At 38.0% G+C, this 22,296-nt stretch overlaps 2 protein-coding genes across 2 annotated transcripts in view; one reads left to right on the top strand and one right to left on the bottom strand.

Annotated features, from left to right (window-relative positions):
* The window catches only part of LOC149043983 (neural cell adhesion molecule 1-like), a 29,825-nt gene extending 8,818 nt beyond the window's left edge, over window positions 1-21,007 (top strand). Inside the window, exons 3-7 of the mRNA XM_089209174.1 lie at window positions 3,418-3,672; window positions 7,969-8,241; window positions 9,351-9,599; window positions 19,848-20,114; window positions 20,551-21,007. Of these exons, the coding sequence (XP_089065300.1) occupies window positions 3,418-3,672; window positions 7,969-8,241; window positions 9,351-9,599; window positions 19,848-20,114; window positions 20,551-20,870 (1,364 nt within the window). The 3' untranslated portion in view covers window positions 20,871-21,007. The remainder of the gene's footprint in view (window positions 1-3,417; window positions 3,673-7,968; window positions 8,242-9,350; window positions 9,600-19,847; window positions 20,115-20,550) is intronic.
* On the bottom strand, window positions 12,912-14,412 carry LOC149043984 (uncharacterized). The gene is made up of 2 exons (XM_089209966.1): window positions 14,194-14,412; window positions 12,912-14,095 (listed from the first exon to the last, which is right to left on the bottom strand). The coding sequence occupies exons 1-2, from the start codon at window positions 14,410-14,412 to the stop codon at window positions 13,061-13,063; spliced, it is 1,254 nt and encodes a 417-aa protein (XP_089066092.1). The 3' UTR covers window positions 12,912-13,060.
* Window positions 21,008-22,296: the final 1,289 nt, after the last annotated feature.

Genomic DNA, 22,296 nt, shown 5'->3' with positions numbered 1-22,296 from the left:
AATACATTATCTCCCATGTCCTATCAACATTAAGTAAATGAAAATGAGTGTGATATTGAGTATATAACTTCTTGGTCATTTGACTGTGATTCAAAGCTGAAAACATTTGTGATATCTTAATACTTATGTACAATTTACTTCATTTTCCGTTTGAAGGATTTTATTCACTTGTTGTAAAGAATCCAAACTTACTGTTTACTACGTTCACTTGCTTGTTTTTGATCCCCAATGACTCATGGATGAAAATTGTTTGCGCTCACCAGCCATGACATAATCTTCTTTCTTTCCTTGCCACTGTACTCCGTCAGAACCATGTAACTTTCTACATCACAGTATTTTAATTATACATTTGTCAAGTTCTGTTGGCTTAGTTGAACTGTAATGCAATACCTGTCACACTACTTCTCTTTTCAAATTGTATTTTGGTAGAAAGATACCAGGTTATTATGGCTTAAAAGGGGCAAAACGAATCATCATTCACATGTGGTTTATGTAGCCCAAAGCCAATCCGTGTCTCATATTTCTCTTGTAGAAAAAATCAAGGGTCACACATCATATTCTTTTTGTTGTTGTTTTTACCATAGGAAGGCAATTCTTATTCATCCATCTTTGTAACAAACACATCTTGCAAATTTTACAGATGATTCTTCTGTACCCTCTCAATCAACATAGACCTAATGGAACCTTAAAATGAAAAGCGCTGTAAATATGCTAAAGAATACTTTAATCTCAATGAATTAGTAATTTAAGTCTCAAAGGTGACTTCTTTATCCTTAAAAGCAATGTGAATTACAGCTGTAAAATGGATACCGAACCTTGTGAATGAAGTGAAGCTTGTGACATCTTGTTAAATCCACTCCCTAACATATATCATTCGCTAGTTTTGACGTACCAGCAATGTATTGTTTGACATTTTATTTCAAAAATTAAAAGCAAATGGAAAAAGGAAAATTTGCAAATATTAGATTGCCGATGGTGGAAAGCTATTTGCACATCAAAGAGAACCCAAAGGCCTCCTTTGACCAGTTTGAGAGCTGTTCATTCAACAGTTTTCTCCTGTCTGCTAACCACGTATCCAGTGTGGATGCCAAGATGTCCCATGCACTGTCAATAGTTTTGCAAGTTTAGACTTAGTGTGTTCATCATTATCCTTTTAGCATTGGGTTTCGAACAAATTTCATGTTTGTCCTAACCATATTTCATCATCAAGTGATTAAGCGCCTTTTTCCACGTGGCATTGGGTCTTCCGTGTTGGTATCGTTTAGCCAGGTAGAGCACTTAAATTTGACATACATCCAAAGGTTTCCGCCATTGACACCGCTGATGACATTGATGAGGCTAATGCTTCCACGGTTTCTGCAATAAAAATAATAATTAATAATTTAATAATTTTTTACTTATATAGCGCAAAATACATGTGGATATGATCTAATGCGCTATACAATAAGACTAAGCAAAATAAAATGAAAACGAAATAGGCTAAGAATATACAATTTGACTAACTAAGAAAAAAAAGTATGAAAACGAGCTATGAAAGCAAACATGAAAATGCCTGTCTAAAGAGATGTGTTTTAAGAGGTGTTTTAAAAAAATTAAGATCATTTACTGCTCTTATATTTGATGGCAATCTGTTACAAAGTTTAGGAGCAGATGCCATAAATGATCTATCACCTAAAGTTTTCTTAGTTATGGTCGTGGGTGGCAATAAGTGTAGTTCAGACTGAGATCGTAATATCATACGTCCGAATTGTTGCTTAACGTTAATTAGATCCGTAATGTACTGAGGTGCCAGCCCGTGGATAGCCTTGAACGCTAAAATAAGCAATTTAAATGCAATTCTGAAACAAACAGGTAACCAATGCAAGGAAAACAAAGTAGGAGTTATATGACAAAAACGAGAAAGGAAACAAACAAGTCGGCCAGCACTGTTCCAGAACACAGTTAAGAATTATTTTGTTACTTTTGATAGGCAGCACATTTAAGTACCATTAAAAGGACAATGGCCTTCTTCTGGCCTCCCAGTTTCCTAGTATAATGGTTGATCATTCTTTCTTGTTAGGGTTTTGACTTCTACTTTAGGCGACATTTTGAAAGTGCTTTAACCGTAGCTGCGAGAATATTACTTCGAGTACATCATGAATTGCGTAATATTTTTAGCGTTACCTGTACAACTTCTTTCCCACCATCTTCTGTAGTTTCTTAGTTAACACCAGCATCACTTGATGGTCTGGAAGACAGTTTCTTTGCTAATGTCAAACAAGCTCAAATCTTGTGTCGATTATTATCTCAAGTATTCTCATCCAACATTCTAGGTACTGCCTGTTTTGCATTTTCACTAAAACCAAGACTGGACCGTGTTGTATGAAAATGTAATTGTTTGTTTATTTGTTTGCAAGCCAGTGCTTCTGTTTGCCTCATGTTTGCTATGGCCCTGACTGGTTTCACTTTAGTTTTAAGGACCAACTCAAATCATCTCGTCATAAGTTTAGGGAACACTAATTCGCAATGGTACTGAAATGTAACTCTCCTCTTTAGGGAGGTAACATGTATTCCTAGAGCTCTGATGAAATGACGCTGCTTCATTGTAAATATAATGCCCACGACAGATTGAGGATGTGTCTAATTTGCTGAATAATTATCTCTCTGCTGGGAAGGAGCAAAAAGTTTAATAACATTTAGTTTTGGCACAAAACAGTTAACAGTGGTCTCCATACAGTCCATTCTAAGTGCAGGGAAGTAGTTTGTTTTCTTTGCGTTTCATTTGGGCTAAGAACGTTTTATTTGTGGGTATAATTCTTCAAAATGCTGAGGAAAAGTTCGAAACTCTCCCTTCTGCAAACTCCCTTTGCAGAACAATCATACTGAACAATCAAGTTATTCAATGTTTGATAAAAGAACAATCAGAGCAAGGAGATGATTAAGTTCTTATTATAACTGTAAGTAATGGGCAAGCAGCATTCAGCATGCCACTGGGATATTCTTTTTATCTCGAAGAATCCATAGTTTCCCTTTCATCAAAATTTCAGTTCTCTGGGTTGAGGATATCTTTTGTAGATCCTTTGTCAGGCCAAGGTCCGAGTAAAGTGTGGCTTGATTGGCTCTATTCCAACTTATTCGTACAGCAGCAAAAAATTTATTCCAAAAAATGGGAATAGCTCAGAAGCCAAGGTACTTAGCCCTTACTAATTCCCGAGGCTGGGGCTCTGCCCTACAATTTAGCTTGCGAACAAGTTCTTCAGTAGCAAGCGCCAATAAGTTACCTTGTACTGAGTGAAGCCGCCTTATACTAGTGGGTTGTTGGGAACCAATTGCTGGATGCTTTTGTTTATTTTATTGAAATTGAGTAAAACTTTAAGACTCCGGCCAGGTAATATTTGCTACGCCACGAGGAATGATATAGTCTTTTTTACCTTTCAGAGGCACCACTTATAAACCTCTCTTTAGGAGGAAACTATTACATTGAGGGTTCCCCTGTCACCATAGCGTGTAAAGCTTCTGGAAAACCACTGCCGGATGTAGCGTGGATTAGAAATGGAGTACTGGAAAGTTCAGGGAAGAAAACTACTTTCTTAAAGTTTGATATTATAAACAGAACGGATGCAGGACAATATACATGTCGAGCCAATAACTCAATGGAAGTCACTTCCATCAACACAACAATTGTAGTCCACTGTGAGTATATTTTAACCTTAATTTTTTATTTCTGAATTTACTTCATTTACAGTGCGACTCCTGCTATTTTGGTCAGTTACACAAAACTGACGAATCTGTTCAAAAGTGTAAGGAAACATAGTTCCACCTCAAATTCTTTCCCGCTTTGTATACATTGGTCCCAACTTTTGACTAAGAGAATTGAATCTAGGTGGAATCATTGCTCACATTATTTTGCCTAGGAGGACGTGACGTTTTTAAGCAGGTCATTGCTTCAGTTGGACTGTGTTTACACGTAACTCAAAAAATGGCTCAAAGCCATTTCCGAGTAATTGTGACATCCCAAAATTCATTCCGTTTGACTAGGACGCAAGGCTAGTGCATATTCTGACTCTGTGTGAGGGCTCTGGTGGGGGCTTAATGGAAAGCTGAGAATTGCTCAAAATTACATTATATATATATATATATATATATATATATATATATATATATAAAATATATAGTTAGATATAGCTCTTTGGCATACAAGGCTTTGCTTTCATGTCCAAATTGAGCACTCTACTAGGATGAGTCATTGCTGCTAGCATAATGCATGCTCACTAGTTTTTCTAGTTTGAGCACTCTGGCATGGCTTAGATGATACCACATATGTGAGATCACTTGGGGTGGCTATATGGCCTTACCTCCATCCTAGCATCAGCACTGCACTAATGAGGCCCAGAAGGCCGAAACAGTACTGTCTGCAGTTATATATATGTAGCTACGATCAGCTGATAGATGTCAAAATGAGTTGAAACTAGAACCACATGCCTAAGATTTGCACATATATTTGAATATGAGGCGTTCGAAGAGATATATTATTTGAGGATTAGAATCTATTTGATATTTCATTATTCGTAAGCCTTGCCACTTCACACTGAAAACTCGACTGCCAAATAACACAAAATAGATGAACTTGTTTTTTTTTTTCAATTAAAGACAGGGAAAGGGAAACCAAATACTGCGCAGTCGTAATTGATTTCCATAACTTTATGGTTTGGGAGGTACTTAATTGTGTCGGTGTTCAGGCATTCGACTTCTTTCGTCAGGAGCCGGTGAAAAGCAAGCGTGAACAGTATGCTAATCTCTAGATTTTCAAGTCACTCTTCATTAAGGAAATTAAACCGTACATGATTCCTTGGAGTATACCACATATATAAAACATGACCTGTTAAAACTAAAAGTACAATACAAGACCAGTTTAATGGGGTCTACAATTTACCTCTTCATCATTTATTATTTAATTTTAGTGGCTCACAGCCGATTTTATTAATTCATGGGTCTCTTATAATAATTTGGAAAGCTATCAGTTCTCATCAAATAACAAAATGACAACTGAACAAAAAAACAAACAAAAACGACGTAAATGTCCAAAAATGGCATTTTGCCCAAGCCAACGAGATTGCAGCACTAGGGTTTGCTGCTCTCTCCGATCACATTTTGGCATTAGGGTATCACTTGTGCTGGTACAAATCTAATTTCGCCGACGTTCTGTGACAATCTTTTGAACGTGCCATATTCAATATCTGCCTCTTTGCAAGTGGAATTGAGTTTAAACGGTAATTTCCCTTACCGCCTCTTGATTATTGTAGAGAAATATCATATCAAGATTCTCACCTGCACTTCGCGTCATTTTGCCGAAACAAAGAGCAGTATTTTTTGGAATATTCATTGGTGAACGAAAGTTTGCGATGAAAAGCTTGGGAAAGACAAAACAATTTTTTGCGCGACATGCTCATAGCCTAGAATGGCTATTGTTCTTGTGACATTTACTTACAGTTCAAGAAGACGCATAGGTCTGTCATAACGCTTATTACTATTCATGGAGCTCACAGAGAAGCTTTTTTATTGGTTGCTATGAACGCGCGGCAATACTCATTAACTTGAATGTGGCGGCAAACTGAACAATGGCTTTAGTGCGTTATTGTTACTCCCTTTGTTTGAATGACCACAACCCGCTTTTGTTTCTTTCTTCGTTTGAATAAACTCGGCGTTGTTTGTTTCGCAAAAGTTTGACTCCGACGCATAATTATAAGTTTCGCTAAGGTTTTGCTTCGTCAAAAGGAGGTTTTGTTTCGCAAAAAGTGAACTTGAAACGCAGCCTCTCCGTTTATTTGAAGATAAAACATCGGGTTGTTTTCTTTCACAAATGGAGGCACTATATGTACGTGTAACGGATTGATCGGGTTGTCAACGAGCTCTGAAAAGAGCTCCCGATCGCTGACGTTTTCCATGACTTTATCCATTGCGCGATATGATCGGCTGTTTGAATAAACCAGCTGCTTTACTTTACTTACTTTTAAAATTCGCGGTAATAGTGAATAACTTTACAACTGAATGGTTTTTATGAATGGTCTATTATTTAGTCTTGGTAACCATTGTTATTCAATCGAAGGCTTAAAACAATAGCTCGCACGCTCAAGACGCGCCATTTTCAAACGCGAATTCAACCAGCAGTTTTCAAACTGAAAAGGATAGTGGTTCCCGTTGACCAATTTGTAAACTTTTTGCAGATTCTTGATGAGAAAAGGTGAATTTTCCATAAACCGTGCGTGGGTTGTCGAAATTCAGTAAAAGTTTTCAGAAATTTGCTTTGGAAAACGGACTTCATACAAAAAAAGGTCAATTTTTCCTTATTTTCAAGTGCAAAAGGATACTCCTTCCACTTGTTCAATCTTCTTTATTTTAGTCTTAAATTGTTGATACAACATTCCTCTTCAAAATTCCGTGCGTGGGTTTTAAGATTTTTAATTCTTGAAATCAGGAAAGCAAGTTTTATCAACGCTACTTGGTCAATTATGGCCCTTTCTTCTCTAATTTTGGGCTTTTCAGAGCGCGTATTTGCGCTTCGGTGATCATGAATATTTAATGAATGTCACAGCATTCTGCCCTATGCGATCTTCATGTCATGTAATGAGCACGAAACAAGATATTAAAAACTCTCGGCACAGAAGGTTTCAAACGCTTGAGTGAATTGTGTTCATCGTGTTTTGATGATAGCTACGATGTGTTTAAAAAGTAAAATTTTGGATTAACGAAAGAAGGAGAATTCGAGCAAATATTTGGGAAGCACATGTGACAGAAGTGTCCAACAAATTCAGGAAAGCGTAAAACAAAAGGGAAAACCGACTGGATGAAGAAACACGTTGGAATTTATTTGAGTAGCTATTGAGCTTTAAGATGTTCCTAATCTCATGGAAATAGTTTTTTTTAATATAAATTTGAATCAATGAGTTCACCCATAATCAACACCGGCTATGAAAATGCTTGTTTGCCCACCTCTGTTTTCACGTGGCCGACAAAGTCACACTTTTCTTCCGTCGTGTTTAAACTTAAAGTTAAGAGTTTTGCATCGCTTTGCACTTTCAAGCACAGTTTTATTCCTTAGTTTGACTTAAAGCTTTCTGGAAAATGGCCGGATTTACTCTAATTGACCAAGAAAGGCTCTGTTCCTAAGATAAATATATCATCCTGGGCTCAGTTTTTCAAAGGCCGATTAGCCCTAACCAAGGGTTAAATTTTCATAAATTTTTATTTCTTTGTTCAAAATTCTTTTAGGGAAAATTTTCACTATTCTTTTAAGAACATCCAGTGATCAAATTGCAAGCAAAAAGATTTAAATTAAATTTTCTCTTAAAGCTTTCAGAACTGAAATAAAATTTCACACTAACCCTGGGTTACCTTTACCCAGCTTTGAACAACCCGGGCCTGGTATCAATTGAGCAGAATAGGGAATGTCTTAGATTCAACTTGGATTTATTTTGGGAGATGAGATCCTCCCACATGCAGCCTCTATGGCACCGTTGCACCCATCCTCTGGCTCAAAATTAAGGATTTTCACCGGAAATTCTGCATGAATGACAACGTTTTTATGTCTAATAACAAGTAGAGTTGGCCTTCACAACTTGCTTATTTTAGTTACCAGAGGATTTATAATAGATCTCCTGATAACAATATAGTTGGTGTTATTTTTCTTGCTTCAGTAATGCCATTGTTTTTCAGCATACGATATGTGAGTTAAAGTATTTTGCTTTTAGTCAGCATCCTAGCCATTGGTGGATGACTTGCTGCAATTTTCCATTACAAAAGCGTTATATTTTCTGACCAAGGCACTCGATTGATTGATACTAGATTAACCCACACACAAGATTAACCCTTCCTTGTTGCATTATCATGTACCCTCTAGACTTTTACAATGGGTTATGATTCATAACCAGCGGGAATGTAGAAGCCATGATATATACAGACATTAATATTTTAATTTGATTTCATTTTTAGACAAACCCGAAGGTGCAAGGCTCACTACCAATGCTTCACAAAATACCGTCATGGAAGGGGACACAGTTACATTCACGTGCATAGTTATGGCTGCTGTGCCAGAAGTGTCAATTTACGAGTTCTATTTCAATGGCAGCCTCCTAGGTAGGAACAACAACAGTGAGTATACTCTGAATAAGGTCAATCGATCTCAGCACTGTGGCGTGTACAAATGTGTCCCACATAATGACGCTGGAGATGGAGCAGAAGCCACTGTGAGACTGGACGTAAATGGTGGGTAGAAACATCTTTGAGCTTTTTTAAGTAATTTGGAATTATAATTCAAAACAGGAAAAACGTTTTTTACCAGTTTAAATTGGGGTAATGAAACTTTCTACTCGTTGAATCATTACAACCCCTAACAGGGAAAAATAGAGATCCTGGTATTGAGTTTGACGTGTCGTGCCTACACCCCCCCCCCCTTTCCCCTCCTCCAACAAGAAAAAAAAGTCTGGAAGTCTGGGGAAGAGGCAGATGTTGTGTGGTTTTACTGACATCTTTGCGTTACTCTCCAGCTGAGGAGGCATCCCCCTCGCAAGCATAACTCAGCTTGCCACGCAATGCTCCTTCCTAAGGTACCTGGGAAAGTGCTGATGAAGGATGCATGACGTAAAAAATTTAGCCGATACCTAATAATAAATGGGTGCCTAATAGCAAAACTTGTCCCTGATGAGAATAAAGTGGTAATTGATAATAATGGACTTGTGCCTAATAATGCTGGACAGGTGCCGAATAATGATGAGCTGGTGCCTAATAATGATGAACAGGTGCCTAATAATAAAACCATATGTGTACTTATGATGAACTTGGTCTAATGATAATGAAACAAGCCTAATAATGATTCACAAGAGTATAATAGGAATGAAATGTTCACTGATTTGGGGGAAATGGCAGTGCTCGCCTGACCAGATTTGGTTTGTTACCTTAGATTGTTCTCCGACACAAGAAGTCTAAGTTTGTGTAGCTTTTTGGGGAGCCTATATAAGATTATACATTTTATTTTTACTGTGTAGCAGTATGACTGAAATTTAGGTACAAGTTTGAGGTTAATCCTAGGTCTCATTATGTTAAAAAAACAAACAAACAAACCATGATTCCAAAAGAATTATCCTGTGTCTGCCAAAAACTGTAAACTTACTCTTGTTATTAGAGTATTTTAAAACGGATGCAAATTCTGTTAAACTGACATAGTGAAAGTTTGTTTTCACTTTTTTATAATTTTTTTAGGTATGTGCTACACTTTATAATCTTATTTCTATAGCGTAAGAAGTGGATCGTTTTGAACCAAATCACACTTTAATGTTCTGGTGTGAAAATTTTGTTGTTTCTCTCTTCTCACTTAGTTCCTGTCCAGTTTACAGAAGTGCCACAGAATATAACAGTTAACACGTCAACTCCTCTGTTTTTGGGTTGTGATGCCTCGGGTTTTCCTGAACCTCAGATAAGATGGGAAAAATCTGGGATTACTTTGTCCCACACGAGACATTTGAACATCTTCAGTAGTAACAGGAACGATGCAGGAGAATATGTTTGCATCGCAACCAATGGGGGGAGACAGGAAAAGACAGTAAGAGCTTATGTCACTGTGCAATGTAAGTCTTCATTTCAGTATGTCATAAAAAGCTGCCATCCTGTCTTTCTTGGTCAGTTGCCAAAATCCCCAATTTTTTCTCCTCAATCGCTGTTATTTTCACCTCTTTTTAGTGCTCACTTCTATTAAGTGGTCTTGGCCACCTTTGATTGAGTGACAACAGCCTGTTTGTATTGTCTTCCACTTGTAATAAACGGTCACATAAAAAGGAAGTACTCAATTAAAATTAAAAAATAAATAAATACACATATTTTCAAAATGGTGCAATTGAAAAAAAATTCCAAGAAATAAATACACTTTTTGTTCCAACGAAAAAGTGATGACAGAATAAATTATAAGGACAAAGGATTAGCACAATAGGGGATATCAAGTCCTTGTTTCACCTTCGCACTCTAAAGAAAAAGTAGTGTTCTTTCGATGTGAAATATACATGCATCGTGCATTAGCTCTTTGATAAGAAGAGAAAAACTGTGCATATGCTCAAAACTGCAACGTTTTAGAAAACAGGTGTATTAATATTCATAGCTGTAGAAATTTCACCAAAACATACCCAAAAAAACAACAAACCCAAAGTCAATATTCAAGAAAAACCCTTTCAAAATTGAAAATTTCCTCAACCTCACCCACAATCAGTCTAATTATCGCAACCCAATCACATAACCAATTCTCTTCAAATCTTATGATTTTTTGATGGTGTGTACTTTTTCCTATGGCCAGCTTTTCTTAATGTGTATCTTTTACAAGCTGACATCTGAGAAGAATCACTACTTATTCTCAGATGTCTTAAAGACCACATTGGCAATTTGCCACATTTTAGGCAAACCACACAACTGATTAAGTTTAATTTGATCAAAAGCATGAAAGGCATTGGATGAAATTAGCCTCCCCTCAAGTCTCCCTTCTTAAATATTCTGTGATCTTTTTTCTATTGAATTGTGAAGTCTATAGTTTCCCTTCTTTCACTCTCTTCTGTTTATTTGTTTGTTTGCTTTCTTAACAGTCTTAAATATAGTGTTACTTGGAAATGTGAGGGGCAAATAAAATGTCACAGTCATGACAGATGTTATGTATTCAGTTTTATACATGCAGAGTATTACTTGAATATATCACTGCAGTAAGTGCAATTGCCTGGTAAACAAAATACTGTTCTTCCACCTAGGGGGAAGCTTCGTGTACAAAATTTGAAGTTCAGTGCTTTCGGTGGTCCGCCGAGAACAATAGCTGTACCAAACATATTTTTTAAATACCTCTGTAATAATAGGTGTACACAACTGACATGTATTAGTGAAGCATGTCAAGCACTAAGGCAGTCAAGTGTTCTTATATCGAATAAAGCTTCAAAATAATTGAAATAAAATTAACCTCTTAATTTAGGAATTAAATTTAAAAATGAGTAATATCTCTTTAAAAGATTAAAAAAGCCATGCCATTTATGAATTTTCAAACAGTAAATGCCAAAAAAACTTAAAGATGGAATTTAAAAAAATGCGAAAATATGACCCATCTTTTCACTGAGATTTTAATCGTTGACCGGCACGCAGAGATATAAAAGAGGCTTTGTTAAAAGGCCAAAGCAATAAAAAATTGCAGACTCGAGAGAATCATACGAAAATACTGACACCTGCTCACCTGACTTCAATTTCTAGAGTGTAAATTGTGCGACACTTCAGTTTTATCTTCTCACACATGAATTAAAACATATATTTAATTATTTGCAAGCAGTTTAGGGGTGAAATTAAATGTTACATTTTACATAAAAAGAAACACATTACAGTAAAATAAAGCAGAAGCATATTACCTTTATGTTTAGGCTTCTGAACAAAGCTACAATAGGAATTAGACATGCAATTGTTTCCTCATGTAAACGGGGTGCAATAGACGGCCGTATAGGAAATTTTACCCAAACGACATTACATCCTTCAAGTTGACACTTACTAAATCCCGAAACAGCGAAAGGAAATGACTGAAATGGAACATGCGAAACGAACAAAACGAAATTAAACAAGGGAAACCACCGAAACGACAAAAACGAAATGATGAAAACGAAACAAACCTAACGACCATACTGAAACGACCGAAACGACCACAACAAAATGACAGAAACTATCAAAACAATATACTACTTGAAGGATGCAATATGTTTCTGCTTTATTTTATTTAAGAGGTGGTCCCATTTTCTGTGAGACGAAAAGCATTTCCTTTATTTTGAACGAGTCGAGTAGAAAGCATAAAAATATATAGATGAAAAATTACCATGTCCAAAGAATGCAGCTCACTCTTTTTACAGTATAGTCAAGGAGCTATTTTCTGAAAAAGCCTTATTTAAGGAGTTGGTTCAACCCATCCGACAGAAAAGGTTTGACAGCTGATTCTGGTAGACCAATACCTGCTCTTTAAGATAAGATACTATGTAGTCCCGAATTGTGGTACCCCTGACGAGATAAATGGGGTTTTATACAATGACACGGCACTCAACATGGAGACGAGGCTTAAACAGAAATTGACCTCAAATTTCATCTTCTTCCACTAAAGTGCCCCAAACCCTACTAGAAAAATGATGAGCATGTACCTGCCTACAATATAAGTGTTCACATGGTACGACAGCATGTCACGTGATTGTCACATGACTATTTTTTTTATCAAAAAGCGGCCTCCTTTGACGATCCTGACATATTTCATATCCAGCTGAGACTAGGGTAAAGGACGTATTCAGGCCTTTTATCATATCAGGAAACAAAGAGATCGTCCACTTTTGAATTACGTTTAAAAAAATACATTTGGAAGCGTAGAACTCCAGAAAATCGACAATGTTAGTGCTGGTCTCTCCTCCATCAATGTTTACATGGAAACGAGGCTGGAATAAAAGCAACCTCAAAACGGGTGAAAATCTTTGAAAAAATGAAAGATGCTGTGAAAATATGAAAGCATATGAATGCTGGCATTTCTATGATAGCCTATAAAAATTGTTTCTATGCATATCTGCCAACATTTTACGTTTATTTCTGTTAATTTATGACAAAAATTAAAAAACGCGGATTTACTAATATTCTGCTGTACAGAGACTGGATTCTGTTTATTGAGCTAACAACCACATGTGGAACTATAGGTATGGAAGCTTCTTGCCGTCAGTCATTCTTTGAAATTCAAAGGGAGACGACTGCGAGTGAAAGGTACTGGCAACAGCTCTTCACAATGTGAAAGCAGTAGGTATTTTTAAGTGGTGTCATCTTGTAAGTCAAAAAGATACCAGTTTGCAACATGTTCTAATTTCGTTACGTGTAAACTACAACCACTGATGATAATCTGTCTTACAAACACTTAGGTCTTGAAAATTACTCCCTAAGAAATTTGCTATCTTTACCAATCTTTGTCGCTTTGGCCCGTTGTTCGGATCTGTATCGGGAGAGGTAATGATCTGATAAGTACATGTAATTTGCAGACTGACATAAAAAACAACAACTGTCACTCAGTGTCAGAGGCACTAGAATCATTGTCAGACAACAACTCTTCATTCAGAGGATTGCAGCATCCTTCATCTGCCATACATAAACAGGCCTCCGTACAAGGGAGGTTACTTTTCCTACAGGAACAACTACGTTTACGTTCTGAAGTTGTGAAGCGGCATGTTGTTAGCTCTGTCATGCCTTCTGGGGCAGGACTCTTTGTCATCAGAACAGGGAATAGCTTGCCATTTTCCAGCTTCCATCCATGTTCGTCTGGCGAGGGAATGTTCCAAAGTGGAACCAAAGCTCTATTCCAAACAAAGGCTTGGAAGTTAGCCCTTTTGATATGATGAGACAAGCATTCTGAAGTCGGTGGCAGGTCTTCACTTTTCAAATTTCGTTGACAAAAAAGAAAATATCTAGCGTCGTCTACATTTGAAAAGTTCTTTGCAGAAGTGTAAAGGGAGCAGATAAAAGACTCAGCAGCCTTCTGCGCAGGCTCGTGTATGGCAGGATTCTGTCCTACAGTACAGAGATCACGTTGCATCTGTTCTCTCGTCAGCAGTACCTTCCACGCCTTCTTCTTCCCTATTCCAAAGAAGGCACTTGTAGAGTCGCAACCAGTCAGTGCATGGAACGATGGAAGACATCTACAAAGAGATTCCCCCAGGAAAGCCTGAATCTCATGGACAGGTAGGTATCTCAGTCTGTCTTTGACGCCTGTTTTTAACCACAGTTCCTGGCAGTTTAAATCTGAAAAATGTGCTACTGAAAATACGGCAACATCAGTGTCTGGTGATTGTATCACAATGCGTGGATGAGTGGCTGCAGCGTGTTTGGCATGAAGCAGAAGTCTTGTATCTGCCTCTTCATGATCCGAACGTAGATTTGGCTCAACAACTGCGGAACCACTAGTTAGACACACTGCTGGATTGGATCCCAGAAATTGATTTAATTTCTCTGGATTCGCGATGAAAGAAAGGTTTCCAGGCTTTTTCTGCCTAACTCTTCTGCGTTGAGAAGAATGCTTCCATCTGCGCCTGGAAGAACAACACCAGTGGCAAGATTACTTAAGGTTAAGGGTATTTCCTCCTCTGAGATTTCTTCTGATCTGAGGAGATCACTCTTGAAGGTTTCAAACAACTTCTGTACGTCTCTCTCATCTCTGCTCACTCTTGTGGCTTCAGCCTCCTTGTGTGTCCTAATGCGGTCGCAGTTTTCTAGACCACACATCTCCTTTAGTGCATATGTCATGGCTGCTCGCTCGTGAATGGTTAAGAACCATCGGTCTACAGCATCTTCGTTCGTACTCATTCCAACTATGCCCCCCTTTGTCTTTGTATCAAGGTTAATTGATTGTTCCAGGGCCATATCCGGCCAAACTTGCGCAAACGGTTGGTTAGAACGGCTTACACTGTGGTTTCCAGTAATGAACTCTTGGTGAACTGTGGGGTGAGTTAACTGCAACATATGCATGTCAGAGAGATAGACTGGAAGCCATCTGGAATAGTTGACCCTGTCCATAGAGAAAAAATGGAACCATTTCAGTTGTGGCGGAGAGGTGGAGTTTCCAGTTTCCGGTTCGTTTAGCTTTAACGAACTGCAGAAGCAGCAGCACCATATTAATGTATCCTTCCCAGAGACTAAAAACTTTGGACTTTTCTCTGCCTTCAGATTTGAACCGCTCAAACAGTGTCATGAGAGGATTGACACAACCTTGAAATGCTTTCCAAGCATCGTTAACGAAGCAATCCTGTCTCACTGTATTCCGACACTCCCTGCTTTGGTCAGGAACACTTTGTCTGACTCGGTCATCCATACCAACTGCTTGTCTTGACAGCCAGTCTAGGAAGGCTTTCCACAACAACCTGAAGAGCGCCTCCATGGTTAACTTGTGGGCACGAATACCTCTGTTATATGACTTGCCAAGCATCAAAACTGAGCTAGTACCAGCTGCATAAACCCCTGACTCAATCAGTAAGTCTTCCAAGCCTGACTGTGCATACTTCTTTCAAAGCAGAGAGAGAAAGTTAAGGGCAATGTGGAACCCCCCCATTCTGATCACGGTGTTTTTAAACCCCTCTGGGTATTTCGTTTGTAGCTGCTTAGCTTTTGCGTAGAGGGCAAGATGAAAGGTAATTACAGAATCGTGCTGTCCCATTGTGTCGCATATCTTTTGGGCCAGTTTCATCAGGGTGTAAAGAGTGCTAAAGTTGCTAGACTCTGCATGGATCATTGGGCGATAGCCGATATTAGTCTTCACAGGAATGGTGGGGTGTGTGATGGCATTGAACCCACTCCAACCAGGTATAGTCTGTTCCTCTGGAGACTGTTGATTAGTTAAAGTAGGACGTCTGCCTCCGAAACTAACTTCCTCCATGGCAACTACATTTTGAGCAGAATCCAGTGATCGCTTCTTCTTGGAGTGGTCAGAAAGCACAATCCGTTCTGGCAGAGTACCGTACTGCTTTGCCTGATATATAGCAAGTGTTGCTGCATGCGTTGTGTTCTTGCCGTCGATGGTTTCTTCATTAATATCGTTGTTATCAGCCGCCAACTGAATGAATGCACCAGGTCTTATGTTAGTAGGGATCACCACACCAATGGCATGTGCTCTCGCTAAGCTTTCATTTGCCAAACTGGTCTCCACTTGTTCGATCTCTTCATAGGAAGAACAGTTACCCATTCTGTTTAAAAGTGTTATCAGTTGTTTGGAACCAGTTAAGTGCTTGACGGTCATAGCGAGACCTACGTGCTTGGGCGCCTTTACTCTGCACAATGAATAAGATCCTGCCCAGCCATTACAATCTTCCGCTCATCGGTTGTACTCCTTGCACTAGAAGGTGAGTCGTCGCTCTACTGTTCTCCAGTAACAATCCACCTGATAAGCCAATAAAGGCTCTTGGGAGGAAGGGATTTTGCAGTATCCAAGTGTAAATCTCGGATGTCAAGTGGGTTGATGTTAATGCCCTCACGTCTCAGCATCTCCCGCCTGATAATGGAAGCTATAGTGTAGATGTCTAGGAAACTGAAAGTTTCTGACTGTGGCTTATCCATGCTGATAGAGTTTGTTTCGTCACGTAATGGACAAGTGCTTGCTGCATTTATGATATCAATTAAGGAGATGGAGCTGCTGAAAACAACTTCCGGTCTGGATTGTTGAGGTGACTAATGGAAAACAAGACGTTCCTTAAAATGAGCCATCAATCGTGCTTTCAGCTTCTGCTTTGTGTAGCTACCTGCACCAATTCCTATCTTCTCCAGCTCCTTCTTGAACATTGCCAGCAAAATATTCATGTCGTAGGCTTTCCTTCCTCAATTTCGGGGGTTATGACCTTCAGTAACTGATTGAAGACTTGATCAAAAGTGTTTTCCTCTCTTGTGGATGTAGCGACGTTCTGTTTCCGCCTGATATTAACCTTGCTGATATAGCAGGCATGACACGCTTTGTGGTATTTTCCCTCCGCTGCAATAAGATCATAGCTAACCGACCGAAGTATGGATAACAGTTCATGGTCTCCTCTTGCCTCTGCAGATTCCTTTATACTGTTGCATGCTTCAAAGGTGGCGATGTTTATTAGCTATCGGTCCTTTTTTCTTGTTGCATTTTTGCAGAAAAGACACTTTGACCAATCAAACACCATGCGTCGCTCTTTAGATTCTACTTGAACATCACTTGAGGATGGTACTCCATAATACCGTAAATTCTGTTTGCTGGTATATGTTTCGTAACACGATCAATGCCACAAAATATCTTTCCCGGCTACATTACGGAGATCGTCAGCTGACAAACGATGCGAGATTTCATCTTGCCGAACTTCAAGAGCAGACATGACTTTCTGTATTGAAGACAGTTTTCCAGAGCGAAGGACGTCACTGCTACTCTGGCAAAAAATGCACTTATCGAAAGAAGTTTTCTTTGCTCTCTTTGCCGGCATGGGAAAAAGCTGCCAACCATCCTTTTCCTCCATGTCATCTACAGCATTTGTGAGACTTATTACCTGTGCAGATAATTTATTTCCAGACGTTTTCACTTTTAAATCGGCTTTTACAAAAAATACATCCGAATTACGTATCTGACAGAGTTTTACAATAAAAAAGAGCTCTGTCTAAAAATCCTGCTGATAACCTCAACACATTGCTAAAACATGTTTTTTAAAGGAAGATATATGATCAAGCAGGAAAGGAAATACAAATGATAATATTACTAGCAGGTGCAATAGCGATGTTCTAGAGTCTCAGCGCATGAATTTTGAGAAAAACGAGAGGAAACAAGTCGCCGTAATACAGTTAAGATATCAAACCTTATCTATCTTGAACTCTTTGATGGCCGTTTACATCCACAGTCGGATACAAAACTCCGTTTACAAATCTGATTCTGAGGATCCAAAATGGCGGTCTGAAAATAAGGCCTGGAAACTAATTTGCCATGGCTTGAACCATTCCTTATCTTTCAGAGAAGACAAGGCATTCATTGTTCCTAAAGCAACCGTAACCACTAAAGCTCACTACTTTAAACCACACCAGAGCTCAAGGATATTTAAGGTGCTATATAGCCTTTATAGAACGTTTTGTTGAAAAAAATATTAAATATTTCAAAGAACTTTGAAATAACACTGCAGTCTACTAATATTCATAAAATCTGAATATGTATAAGAAAAATGTTCATTAAAATTATATTCTTGTGATATTACTTTTTTACATCTTTTTCATACCACTTTTTCAAAGATTTGACCCGTTTTGAGGGTGCTTTTATTCCAGCCTCGTTTCCATGTAAAAAGTGACGGAAGAGAGACCAGCACTAATATTGTCGATTTTCTAGAGTTCTACGCTTCCAAATGTTTTTTTTTAATGTAATTCGAAAGTACACGACTTCTTTGTATCCCGATATGATGAAAAGCCTGAATAAGTCCTTTACCCTAGTCTCAGCAGGATTTGAAATATGTCAGGATCGACAAAAGAGGCTGCTTTTTGACGAAAAAATAGTCATGTGATAATCACGTGACATGCTGTCGTACCATGTGAACACTCATATTGTAGGCAGGTGCATGCTCATCACTTTTCCAGAAAGGTTTGGGGCACTTTAGTGGAAGAAGATGAAATTTGAGGTCAATTTCTGTTTGAGCCTCGTCTCTATGCTGAGTGTCATGTCATGGTATAAAGCCCCATTTATCTCGTCAGGGGTACCACAATTCGGGACTACATAGTATCTTATCTTAAAGAGCAGGTATTGGTCTATCAGAATCAACTGTCAAACCTTTTCTGTCGGGTGGGTTGAACGAAACCATTTTTTGCTGGGTCTGGCTCCTTGACTAGTAGAACTAAATCCATGAAACCCGCTAGTTTGTTTGCATCACACTTAAGCGGTTCATAATTTCTTAGACGTTTGACGAGTCCTCATATGACGATATTTTCAAAATCAAATTACCGCGTCAGACTTCTATATGAATAACAAGTAAACCTTGCTATAAGACATAGTTTGATGCTACTCTGGGTTGCAGATTTAATGAATATAACCGAAGAAGTTACAATTCATACACCCAACGTTTCGACACTCCTGTCTAGTGCTTGCTTACGCCGTTCGCTATTATTTGAAAACTTTTTAGGCAAAAACGCTTGTCCAGATTTCATAAAGAAGTAATCCGAAAGTTAATTTCTTTACACCACGACTGAATTAAACATTCCAATCGAAATAATTTGGAGGATTAAAACAGTCTGAAATGTTGTTTAAGCAATGAGCCGGCTGGAAGGTTTACATCTACATCTACTTATATTAAGTTGGTAAAAGCTGTACAGACATCACACCAACCAACCCGCACGCAAAGTGAGAAGACTATATGAAGGCTTAAAATTATATTAAGAACGATTTTGATCAAGAAACGGGCCAGTAATATTCCACAATAGTGCAAATAATCGTGAAAGCTGATCATGGAAAAGCGATTGCGTGACGCTCGGTAAGTTGTAAGATGACATGTTATCACATACCAGACGAAAAAACACTTATGATTCTCAGTCTGCTTTTTGTACCACTCTGCAGTCCGCAGTCTACATTTTGTACCTAGTCCATATTTTGTAACCGGTCTGCACTCTGCATTCTGCAGTCTGCAGTCTGTAGGCTACATTTTGTACTAACAGGTATCCGTGGCATCGATATTGTTTATTTTTAGTTAATGTTATTCGCACAACACACAAAATCGATCACAAGAATACCTGTGTGTGAGTTAAATCGACATTTCCTTTCTTTTTCGCGTTAATATTCTTTCCTTTCGCGTTAATATTCTTTCCTTTTCGTAAAAAAAAAAAATACACCCTATTTTAGCTAGTTGCAAAGTAATTTTTCCTAGCCCTGAAGAGGCGAGAAAAAATACGAGCAATGAGCAAAATTTGTGCTCCTGTCATATGTTAAACCATCGAATAAGGGATTCTTTATTTCACTGTTGTTTTCAGTTTTTAGTATTTTAATTTTAGTATGTGAATTACATCTTACGGCCTAATCTGTGCACCGTAGCAATCGCATAAGGTGTACTTCGAAGACGAAAACAACTAGAACTAAACCATTAAAGTATTCTTTGTGTTTTTTCCTGCGTAAAAGTTCGCTTCTTTAAAAGTCAGATTTAAAAAACAAAACAAAAAAATCAGAGTTTGGATCGTCCAGTCCGACCAATATGTTGCTAGGTATTTTTGCCTTGTTGTAAAGTGTAATACTGTGGCATATTTTGCTGTCAATGACACAGTTAATGTTTGATTTGCATGAAGTATCACCAATCACTTGTTCAATTGCTTATTGCATTTTCATTTATCCTTAGACCCGCCCACAATTCAAGATATCACCACGTCATCTAAGAAGTCTTGGATTGGCCAGAGAGTGACTTTGAAGTGTCTTTCTGATGGTGTTCCTACACCAACACTCTCTTGGTACAAACCTGAAGGAAGTGAAATAAACAGAGTCAGAGCCAGAGAAAACAAAGTAAAAGTGCCACTCACGGGTGATCAAGATTTTGGTCATTACAAGTGCATTGCTGCCAATGGACTTATTCCATCCGATGACAAATTAATAAAGATAAATCAGATAAGTAAGTAAAAAAGGTCAGTGTCTTTTGATAAAAGAAAACTACATATAGGGTCAGCATTTTATTTTGCCTTTACTCATTACCACTGTTTCTGATGTATTAGAAGTAAAAACTGCCGACGCCTTGCCCTTTGATAGCATTAAACATGTTACAGAAGAGCGTTGAACATCAGGTAGATTGACGACATCCTCCCATGCGAGCATCCAGAGGAAACTTCCTCAAGCATGGACTCTAAATTTTTCCTCTTCTTATGGGCCCTTGGCTAATTTATCCGGCAACTACATGTCTATTCATTAAACTGTAATAATACAAGTACTTGCGTTCATTTTAAGTATTGTGACAAAACTCGCTTTGAGGTAATCACCAAAAAAAAAAATTTCTCCTTGCTTTTTTTTGTTTTTTTTGCTCAAAATGATTCCTTTTTTATGGCACTATGTAGAGAAACCAGGGAAAGCATCCATCAACTCATCAGAATCAGTCATTCAAGCAACTTTTATAACAATACAATGGACTGCACCAGCTGATGATGGAGGAAGTCCTATTACAGGATACCGACTGATTTTACAAAAGGGTGAAACTGAGATGAAAAATATTAATATCACCTATCCTAGGACGACTACTTATTCGTTTCGTGGTTTGGAGAAAGATACCAACTACACGGTGAAACTGTTCTCCAGAAATTTTGTATTCGAGGGAGACCCTACTATAAGGAGAATTAGGATCATATTTGAAGGTGAGGACTCACAAGTGATTTCGTGACTGAGCACTTTACACCAATCATTTTGTTGCCAACTTAGATTTTTTTCCCCAGTTTTAACAATTTTATCTGCTCGCCGCAGTATAAGTGTTTTTCCCCTTCTTAGTGGCCAGTTTCTTTTCCCTTTGTAGTGGTTATTTGAGAGGTGCCCACGTTTGAAGAAGCATAATAATAAATAAACCACAGGTGAAAGTAGGTGAGATGAAAGAAACTTAACGGTTTCCGTTTCAGACACTGTGCCGACCTTTTATTTCAAATTACCTTACATTGATCCTTTTTCCGTTGTCACGCAAAAAAGGGTTAGCCACTTTGCTGAGCGTTATTGTAATAACATAAATATTAAGTTGGTTTTTTCATTTTTTAAAATTGGTAATACATTTGGTGTGAAAGACCCTATCCCTCGTGGGCTCCGTGCGTGTGAAGTTTACAAGTTTTTATGTGCAGGCTGTAATGCCTGTTATGTCGGCTAAACCTCTTGGCATTTATCCACACGTGTGCATGAGCACTTGATCTGTGATAGAACCTCTCACATTTTCAAACATTTACAAAATTCTCAACAATGTCGTACTCAATATTTTGATGAATGTTTTAGTATCTTAGATCACGCTTCTACAACTCTCCAACTTAAAATCAAATAAGCTATTCATATGCAGGGAGGGCAAGCTACACTTAATTATCAACTTTATAATGTTATTTTGAAACTTTCCTTGTAATTGCAAACATTGTTCTGTTTCTATCGTTTGTTTTGTCCAATCAGCATTTTGTTTTACACTTTAACTTTGTACTATGTATAAATCAGAAATGAAGATGACAGAAGAACTGTCGAAACATGTTTTAAAAGTCATATATTTTCTTAACTTTCTTCAAAAGTGACAGTGAGGCGATTTTCGCAAATCGGTCGACCAAAGAATTGAAATTTGAAATAATGGGCCTTTTACGAAAATAGCTTTTAATGTGGCAATAGTATGGGGAAATCTCGTGAAACAGTTTGTAGATGGCCCTCGTAGAATCCCCCGTATATTTTCTTTAAGATGAGAAAAATACGAGCACAAAAAAACAGAGTGCGAGTGAGAGAAGTAAAGCTATGAGCTGTACCCTCGTAAAATAGGAAAGACTACGGCGTACGAAGAAAGTTTGACATAGGTATTTAAAAAGCTAAACCACCAAATTTAACCACTTGCTTGTAATTGAGGTGGATGAATATTATTTTCTTTTAATAACTACCAGCTATATGCAAAGCACTTAGAGAGAATCAAACCTCCATGGGTCCCATAGTTATCGGGATTTGCTACTTAAAATTTATTGACATTTTGTGCGTACTTCAGCACACTTACAGTGTAAAACCTTCCATTTTTTAACACATGCACTGCTTCTTGTGCTAACACTAGCTTTGTGTATAACGATTTTCTTTCAAAACTATGTCACGGA

The sequence above is a fragment of the Pocillopora damicornis genome, chromosome 6 (genome assembly GCF_964200805.1).
Source record: "Pocillopora damicornis chromosome 6, jaPocDami1.2, whole genome shotgun sequence".
In the NCBI taxonomy this organism is placed as follows: Eukaryota; Metazoa; Cnidaria; class Anthozoa; order Scleractinia; family Pocilloporidae; genus Pocillopora; species Pocillopora damicornis.
The sequence above is the reverse complement of the archived record's forward strand: the minus strand, read 5'-3'. Positions and strand labels throughout refer to the sequence as shown.